Source organism: Suricata suricatta, chromosome 8, assembly GCF_006229205.1.
Source record: "Suricata suricatta isolate VVHF042 chromosome 8, meerkat_22Aug2017_6uvM2_HiC, whole genome shotgun sequence".
Taxonomy (NCBI): Eukaryota; Metazoa; Chordata; class Mammalia; order Carnivora; family Herpestidae; genus Suricata; species Suricata suricatta.
Genome location: NC_043707.1, coordinates 33,323,975 through 33,333,537, shown reverse-complemented (window position 1 = coordinate 33,333,537; position 9,563 = coordinate 33,323,975). Strand labels below are relative to the sequence as shown.

At 44.5% G+C, this 9,563-nt stretch overlaps 1 protein-coding gene across 1 annotated transcript; it reads right to left on the bottom strand.

Annotated features, from left to right (window-relative positions):
- Nucleotides 1–1,516: 1,516 nt before the first annotated feature.
- On the bottom strand, nucleotides 1,517–5,302 carry OCM2 (oncomodulin 2). The gene is made up of 4 exons (XM_029949883.1): nucleotides 5,241–5,302; nucleotides 4,412–4,544; nucleotides 3,670–3,779; nucleotides 1,517–1,688 (listed from the first exon to the last, which is right to left on the bottom strand). Exons 1-4 carry the CDS (start codon nucleotides 5,299–5,301, stop codon nucleotides 1,663–1,665), a joined length of 330 nt encoding a protein of 109 aa, XP_029805743.1. The 5' UTR covers nucleotide 5,302; the 3' UTR covers nucleotides 1,517–1,662.
- Between the last annotated feature and the right edge of the window lie 4,261 nt (nucleotides 5,303–9,563).

Genomic DNA, 9,563 nt, shown 5'->3' with positions numbered 1-9,563 from the left:
TACTCATGTGCGGTGCAGAGATGAAGGCAGCATGTGGATTGTTTGAAGAATCAAAGCTCTGAGGTTATCAGCCTTGGCCAGAAAGGCCCTCTTGACATCTTTCATTTGAGGGATTCATGGACGCACTTCGGAGACTTTTGCACACACCAAGAGGAAGCCGAGGTGGGCAGAGCCTTGCCCACCCGATCCCTGCCAGGAAGGCTGGGGCACGAGGAGGGAACCTTTAAGATATTTGTCCCTAAAATACCATCTCTAATATTCCTTGATTGTTCTTCAAATTGATGCACTTCGAAATATCTGATATTCCCTTCAGCCTCAGTCTAACACAGCGATATTGAAATCACTTGTTCGTGCTCGTTGAAATTTTTTCTGAATACGTTTTTAAATAAATACATGGCTCTGAAAATAACAATGTCGATCCCTGGCCCCCTAAAGTCACCTAGAGGCCCCCTTATACCTACCCCACGCTTTGAAAAGCTGCCTTAACACTGATGGTGAAAAAACAGGGGTTCAAGAGTCAGTAAGCTGTGTCATGTGACGGAAGCAAGCCAGGAGAACCCAGGGCCTTATGAGCTTGGGGGGTGCAGTGAAAAGTGTGAGTCTTTCAGCAGGCTCCCAGGAAAATGCTCACCTCCCCCTTCCCCCCTGGAGTCCTCAACTCCCAGGGTCAGCGAGACACAATAGCTTGAAAGGGCCACCTGGAAATCAGCGAGTGAGAATTTCCTGGCTTAAGATCGTCCTGCCCTAATGACAGCTCTGTAACAGGACCCAGAGGCTCACCTCCAAAGTCAAGGCAATTCTGGGTGTAATCGGCTCAGGTGGTATCAAGTAAGAGCCAGGAAAATAGTGACAGTGAAAGACAAGGAGCAGGTGGCTAGGGGCTGGGTGAGAGCAAGCAAGACTCAGGTAGCTTGTTTTTTTAAGAAAAACAAAAAAGGTAAGCTTGAAAAGGGGTCTGTTTGTGCTCATCTGTCACAGCAAGCCTCCTCGGCTTGGGGGCCACGGCATGCAGCTGCACACTTTTTTTGTTCTGTCCTGTTTGCTTTTCATCTCTCTTATGGTCATCTATTACCCAGCTACAGAAAACACATAAGTAAGAGTGATTTTATGCTCTTTATATAAATCTTTTCATATTAATTGCAGACTCCCTTAACTCCCTGACCAAAATCCTATCCTGACAGTACCACTTGTGACTTTTCCCCCCCAACCTGTTTTCTCTGTTTGCTGGTACACTCCACGGTGACCTGCTTAGGGCTTGATGGGACCAGAAATCTTTGTAAAAGCCCTCAGACCCCAAATTGCTTTCATCGCTCTACCCTGCTGAGAAAAAATAAAACAAAACAATAAAAACCCCAAAACCAAACAAACAAAAAAGCAAGCACACACCCACACCCACACACCAGCAGATGATGAGAAATGTATCTTTATTGGATGAATTTTAAAGGCATTGTCTGCCAAGGGCCTTCCAGGAGTCATCAGGGCACACTGACCATGGAAAATTCATGAGTGGCTGCCTTAGTTCCTCGCTAAAACAGGGAGCAAATTGGAGAAGCACGTGAGGGGGAATGAATAAATAAATTACGGGAAGGAGTGGGGTTTCCCATTCCTAGGGGTTTGGGAGGCCTTCCGGCTGATTGTCTCTATCTCCAAAGCCTCGGGTTTTTAAGAATGCACCATTTCCTGGAATTCTAGAACAAAAGAGGGTGAGAAAACATCAGTGGAGATGGCTTGGTAGTTTACAGAGAGGCCATGTGGCCAGTGAGCGCTTTGAAGAGGAAAGGAAGCAGGTGGCCAGGTGATGAACTTGGCCCCTCACAAGGGCACAAAAGGAGGGGTGGGGAATGTGTCACTGACTGCACGAGCAGATGGCCTATGGTATCCCGTCTTCCTGCATAATCTAACATCTTCCTGCATAATCTAACACTTATAGCTTTGCAACGGAGCCCCTTGTATTAGAACTTCTCAGCCCAAGGGCGCCTGGGTGGCTCAGTTGGTTAAGCGTCTGACGCCTGATTTTGGCTCAAGTCATGATCTCACGGTTTTGGGGGTTTGAACCCCACATCCTGCTCTGAGCTGACAGTGTGGAGCCTGCTTGAGATTCTCACTCTCTCTCTCTGCCCCTCCCCTGCTTGCACTGGCTTTGGCTCCCTCAAAATAAATAAATGAATTAAAAAAAAAAAAAAAGCTTGTCAGCCCAGCCGTTTCTCTCTGACGACGCACGGATTTGGCATAATGACCTATTGCAATCTGGGATCACTCAACTTTCAGTCTGGCTACTGTAAGATAGAGATGGAGTGTTCTCTCCCTCCTTTCTGCAGATGTAGGAGACAATGAATGGAGTGGGCCCTTGAACTCCCTTCTCTGCTGAACTCTAACCTTGCCTTCAAGAGTTTATATTACTACAAGAAAGACACCAACGATGACGGTAACAATAATAATGAGTGGCTGCTACAGACTGAAATGGAAAACAGATGATTTGCTTTTTATTTCTCAGTACACTTCGTCTATTTGGAGTTTTTCTGTGGTTAGATTTAAATAAGTCCATCTTCTCTTACCTAAACTATTTTTCTGAGCTATCTATAGAAGCTAAATTAGCTCCTGTGTAGTAAGTTATAGTGGTATCATTCTAGATAGGTTTCTAAAATGAGGATCTAATGAAGCAGTTTTTAATTTCCAGTTAGTACCTCCATAAAGACCACACATAAATTCTCCCGAGGTGGGATGCACAGTGTCGCTAAAAAGCATGTAAGCAACATGACTGAATTGGATTAAAATAATCCTACAGCTGTGTAGTTATGCTAAAATTTGAAAATAGGGCTCTGCACACAGAGGACCCCATACATGGTGTTTGATCTATTCTCTAATATTGTCTACTTGGTGGGCTGATGTCCAATAAAATGTGTTTGTTTAACCCCTTGAAAGGTATGAGGCTTTCCTATGCAAGTCAAGAGACATTTTGGGGGCCCCTGGGTGGCTCAGCCGGTTAAGCATCCATGTCAGCTCGGGTCATGATCTCGTGATTAGTGAGTTGGAGCCCTGTGCTGGGCTCTATGCTGACAGCTCAGAGCCAGGAGCCTGCTTCAGTCTGTCTCCCTCTCTCTCTACGATATATCCCTAAGCATCGTGTTAGTCTCTACGTAAATCATTTGTATCCTCACATTAGGCCCATTTTACAGATAACAACACTGACGCTCAGCAAGGCTTCCCCACTTGTTCTTTCTCTCTTTCTCTCAAAACTAAACATTAAAAAAAAAAACCCAGACATTTTGATATGAGACACACTTGAGAATGTTAATCCTTCCCTTATTCAGAGGGCCTCAAATCCCAGTAGGGGCAATTCCTTATATTATTTTCAATTTGCATTGGGGGACCTTGCAAATCATTATCCAGACAATAGCTAGTCTCCTAGTCAGGGGAAGGATACTTTTTGGGTTATAGACAGTGAGGGATTCACAGGACCAGCTTCTACGATATATCCCTAGGCATCGTGTTAGTCTCTACGTAAATCATTTGTATCCTCACATTAGGCCCATTTTACAGATAACAACACTGACGCTCAGCAAGGCTAAGAGATTTTAACTAAACGCATCTGCCTGATCTCATGGCCCAAGTCCCCCGGATTGCTTCGGGAGCTAAATTCTTGTGTGCTGTGTACAGGTGTGAGCATACCGTCAGCCCCGATTTTCCCGTCACCGTCATTATCCGCCGCCGCCATCAAGGACTTGGTTTCAGACTCTGTCAGCTCCCTAGCGCTGCTCTCAAACTTCTGGAGGAAAAACCTGCAGGGAAACAAAGATTACGGAACTTTTCTGAAAGACCACACATGTCTGTGCTTACCCTCTCTTTGTCTTGAAGCAAACCATCTGTTCCCAGCACCTGCGATATTCAGTCAAAGGTCTTTGCCAGCCAAACGTGCCTTCCTTGTAGAAACGAATGGTGGGCATTTTAGTTTTTAAGTTTTTTTTTGTTTTTTTTGTTTTTTTTTTTTTCCCGGGGCAATGAGTGGCTCAGTCAGTTAAGTATCCGACTCTTGATTTCAGCTCAGGTCACAATCTCATGGGTTCATGAGTTCAGTCTCCACACTGTGTTGTGTTGTGTAGTGTTGGGTTGTGTTGGGTTGGGTTGACAGTGCAGAGCCCTGCTTGAGGTTCTCTCTCTCTCCCTCTCTCTCTGACCCTCTCCAGCACTCTCTCTCTCTCTCTCTCTTAAAAATAAAGAAACTTTAAAAATTAAAAATAAGTTTTTTCAGAGTTTTGTTAGTAAGTCCATTTGCCAAAGAAAAGCCTTACAATGAATGGATTTTTGCACCGACAGTCCTCAGTGCCCACGTTTAGTGCTTCGCATGGAGAGATGCAGCAAGAAACACTGTTCTCAGACCCGCCAGTGACGTCAGGCTTATGACCAAACTTACTTAAGCTCCTCTTCATCCAGATACCCGCTCTGGTCATTGTCTATGAACCGAAAAACATCCTTCACCTGACTGGCCGACATCTTGGAGAGGCCCGATGTCTGGAAGAATTTTTGGGGTTCAAAAGTATCTGGATCTGAAACACAGAGAGAGGGCTATTCTCAGGCTCAGCAGATCACCTTCCGTATTGGGGCCAAGGTGCGGAACACACGGGTCATCAAAACCCTCCTCGGGCTGTCACTGAGCCACAGGGGTACTCTACTCTTGATTTTTATGAAAAGACAAAGCCTGTGTTAAATAACTAGAATTTAAATAAAGACTTGGGACAAACACATAAATGAAAAATAAAAACAAACAAACAAACAAAAAAACAAGGAGAGGCTGCATATGGGGCAAGATTTTGAGGCAGCCAAGACTGACTGGGTGCCTTGGTGATTGCATCTCCTGTCTCACTCACCTTATCTGTCCATTCACTTTTATCCATCTCTCGTCCCTCCCCTGGGGCTCCTTCCTCCCTTTCTATAGGCAGTGTGTCCAAGGCTCCAGAGGCACTGGTCTAACTGGTGGCGTGAAGCACAGTCACTGGGTTCCAGCAGGCTACATGGCACCCACGGGCTTCTTTTTTTCCCTTTCCTTTTAGTGCGTTCCTTTGGCCTTATGGAAATGTGACCATATGCTCAGATCCCATATCTCTATAATTTTAGTTCTTTGGTTGAGGACCGTTTTATTCTCAGATCCCACGAATTTTCAAAAGTTCACATTGTTAATTTTCGTGGCTTTGCTGGAGTGTGATTACATGGGAAATACCCGCCCCTGCCTCCCTGCCCTTTACCTTGGCACTCCTGCAGGGCTGCCGCAATGTCGTCAGCGCTGAGGACGTCTGTGATGCTCATTTTCCACCTGTTTACACAGAGCACATGACATGTGGTGAATGGCAGGCCCCCTCCGAGGCCCACTGAAACTGTGGGGAACAGTATAATGTGATAGCGTGGTATTCCGTTAACTGACGGGACAGAATATCTACATAAAAGCTGTAAGCAGAAAAGACCCCAGCCCCCTTTGTCTCAGTGCCTTCTCCTGAATGTTCTTCAAAGACAAAATTTAAAAAGATACAACTTAAAGAATGACTTAATTCCATTTTCTTATAAAAATTGTGTTTGCACAATCATTCACGGAGCCATCTACAAAATGTTCAGAAGTGAATTGTGTTACAAATGCAGTGGTAGTTTCATAGATCAGCCTGAAAAGACCATGTCACCAATTTCTCTTACAGCTTGGGCTACTTGGAGATCTTCGGTGGAAAAGATGGGAATCAGAGTCATGAAAAAGCCATCTACCAGAGATCAAAATCCTTCCAGGAGTCAAGTCCTCAGGAAAGAGAAATCTGAGCACAGCATGCACCAGCCTAATATGAACGCACGGAGGAAAGAAGAGTCTGGGGTCTTAAAGGTCCATAAGCTACTTACCTTTTTAGACTTTCCACCGAGAAGGATCAGGGACAAGAGTCAAAGGAGCAAAAAACAGATGTGCTTCTGCTACCTTCCTGATCTACCTTATATAGGATTGAAGAAGTGATAGTAAGAACCTCTTAGATTTCCTTTTCAAGGATCAAGTAGACATAGCTCAAATGTCTTGCCTTACTAATTAAACCTCTTTTTTTTTCTATTTATATCACAAGGGAATGTGGGTGGGAACAGTCAATTTTTAAAAACAAACCTCAACATACCTTAACTAGGGTTTCAGTTCTGCAAACAAACCCCACTGGCAGCGTGGAGAAGAGACCAAAAGCCTGGCAAAGGGGAGACAGCGGCTGAAATGAGGTGAACACAAATGGAGGCTCTCTGTAAACTGAAAAGGGCTCCCCAGGTGTAGTGACCGCTGTTTGAGGCAGATCTGCTGTTAAGCTCTGAAGCTGTGGATGTGGGAGGCTGACTTCAGTCCAGAGCCGACCCAAAGTCAGTGTCAGATGGACACATTAGACTCGTCCATCAAAGCAGATGGCACTGCTTGGATTACTTTCCAAAAAAGCCTTGACTCTGATATTTCCCAGCTCTATCTTAGATTGCACACTAAAACGACAAAATGGAGGAAAGCCCCCAACTATTCCCAAACCCCAGATCTCAAATTTGCAGGAAAAATGTGAGGCCAGCATTTGAGACCTCCCTCTAGGTTTTTTTGCTTTTTGCTTGTTTTTTTTTTGTTGTTGTTGTTCGTTTGTTTTTGGCTTTCAGGAAATATTTGTTGAATCCCTATATAGCCAGCACTGTGTTAGACTCTTTTCTTTAATCATGGTAAAAAACACGTAACATAGAATTTACCATTCTAACCAGTTTTAAGGATGCATACCGTATAGAGTGTTAACTCTGTGCTCATGGTTGCACAAGAGATTTCTAGAACTCTTTCCTCTTGCAAACCTGAACTCTATGCCCATTGAACAAGAAGCCCCGGCCCCCTCCCAACACCCTGCTAGCCACAGTTCTCCTTTCTGTCTCTGGGAGTTACACTACTTTGGACACCTCTTGTAAGTGGCATCTTGCAGCATTAGTATTTTTGTGACTGGCTTATTTCACTTAGCATAAAATCCTCAAGTTTCATCCCTGGGTCCATCCCTGTAGCGGCATATGACAGGATTTCCTTATGGTTTAAGGCTGAATTCAAGTTTTTTTAAATTTTTTTAATGTTTTTTATTTATTATTTTTGATACAGAGAGAGACAGAGCATGAGAGGGGGAGGGACAGAGAGAGAAAAAGACACAGAACCGGAAGCAGGCTCCAGGCTCTGAGCTAGCTGTCAGCACAGAGCCCGACGTGGGGCTTGAACCCACGAACGTGAGATCTGACCTGAGCCGAAGTCGGAGGCTTCACCGACTGAGCCACCCAGGTGCCCCAGAATTCAAGTTTTTAAAAAATAAAAAAAAATTTATTTTAGAGCACACAAGCGGGGGGAGGGGCAGAGGGAGAGAGAGAATCTCAAACAGGCTCCACGCTCAGTAGGAGCCTGATGCGGGGCTCAATCCCACAAGCCTGGGATCATAACCTGAGCTGAAATCAAGAGCCAAGACACTCAATAAACTGAGCCACCCAGGAATCCCTGAAATCAAAATTTTGAAAAGTAAAAAACCAATCAGAAAGGGTCGGTAGCTTCGAAGTAGACAATTCAGGAGCCTTAGACTCTTCCCTGGGAAATCTCGTCAGGTTAGTCGTCTTTAGTTTTCCCCACATATATTCCCCTACGTACCCCCAGCATTGTATGTTGCTGGTGTCATCAATGAGAACTTTCTCTCAGGAACATCCACAGCATCTCTTAAATTACCAAATGTCAAGTCGGCACTATTTCTGTCTTGCCCACATGATATGCCCCAATGCCCCGGTACAGTCCCTGACCAAGTTAGGAGCACAAAACCAATTTGATGAATGGATAAATGAAATCAGCAAAAAAAAAAAAAAAAAACAAAAAAAAAACTTGAAAACAGGATTGCCAATCAGCATCAACTTGTCCAGCCCTAAGAAAGCAGTTTCTGAAAATCAGCCTCAGGAATGTAGGTTGCTGACATTAAGTTGCCATAGAAACTCACTGAGTCATTTCTTTCCATGGCAGGGCTTACAATTGTCCATAGAGATAAAACATTTTTAAAAATCTTCCCATTTAAATGAAAATAACATATAGGTTAAACCAAGACACTTTAGATTTTCAAGCTACTTTTCTGATAGGGAATAAAGATAAGAGAGACCCAGTAAACACAACCTCTGAATCAACGAGGCAGCCATGATTATATATAAATTCCAGTGTGCACAATCTGGGGGTCAAAACGTTGATTCACATGAAAGAACAAATATTGTCTGGCTCCCCTTATATGAAGTCCCTGGAGTCATCAAATGTCATCAAAAAGACCGAAAGAATGGTGGGTACCAGGGAGTGAGGGAGAGAGGAGAGGCAGTTAACGGTTAGTGGGGACAGAGTTTTGGGGCACCTGGGTAGCTCATTTGGTTGAGTGTCTGTCTCTTGGTTTTAGCTCAGGTCATGATCTCACAGTTCTTTTTTTATTTTAATTTTTAAAAATGTTTTATTTATTTTTGGGGGAGAGAGAGACAGAGTGAGCAGGGGAGAGTCAGAGAAAGAAGAAGACACAGAATCTGAAGACAGGTTTCAGCCTCTGAGCCAGCTGTCAGCACAGAGCCCGACGCGGGGCTTGAAGACACGGACTGTGAGATCATGACCTGAGCTGAAGTTGGGCGGTTAACCAACTGAGCCACCCAGGCGCCCCTCACAGGTCTTGAATTCAAGCCCCACATTGGGATCCACTCTGATGGTGGCAGAGCCTGCTTGGGATTCTTTCTCTCTCCCTCACTCTCTGCCCCTCCCCTGCTTGCTTGTGCTCTCTCTCTCTCAAAATAAATAAATAAACTTAAAAATATATAAATTTTAAAAAATGGAGGCAGAGTTTCAGTTTGAGAAGGTGAAAAGTGTTCTGGTTGGTGGAGTCGGATGCGTAACAATGTGAATGCACTTAAAAAATGGTTGAAACAGCACATTTTATGTTGTATTTTACCATAATAATAATAAAAAACGATGTTGATTCAGTAGTCTGCATTATTTTGGCCACCAATTTGCAACTGCTCCCAGGAAAGAGTAGAAAGAAGATTTGAAAGTAGAAAACCTTAACTGCAACCCAGCTCAGTCCTTCACTAGCCTCATGAGTCTGGACCTCAGTTTCCTCTTATAGCAAATAAGAGTGATGTCAGCGGCTGCATTGCTACTCCCCAGGCCACTTTTGAGGACCAGTGTAGCCATTCCATTCGATTGGTGAAGACTTGACTTCACACAGCAGAAGGAATGCACTCTGGGATCAACTAGTAATGTCTGCAGGCAGGAAGCCTGGTAGGTGGAAGAAAAAGCTTGGTGACTCTGGCAGGGCTGTGTATTTGGATTTTGCTACTGCGGGTGGCCCTGGACAATTCTCAGATAACATTTCTGTTTCATTATTTGATGCTGTTTCCAGTCAATCACCTGTTTCAGTCCAAATCCCCATTGTGCCTCTTAATCCTGCAGACTTCCTCTACCCTGAGCCCCCATGCTGATCACCCCCATGCTGGTCACCCCCACATGATGACTCTCCAGCCACACTGGCCTGACTCATCTCCTGAGCCATTGGCCT

Coding starts and splice junctions, on each gene's coding strand:
- OCM2 (XM_029949883.1), bottom strand. CDS start 5,301: ATGAGCATCACAGACGTCCTCAGCGCTGACGACATTGCGGCAGCCCTG. Junction 4,545..5,240: donor AGCCCTGCAGGAGTGCCAAG/GTAAAGGGCAGG, acceptor TCTGTGTTTCAG/ATCCAGATACTTTTGAACCC. Junction 3,780..4,411: donor CTGGATGAAGAGGAGCTTAA/GTAAGTTTGGTC, acceptor GTTTCCCTGCAG/GTTTTTCCTCCAGAAGTTTG.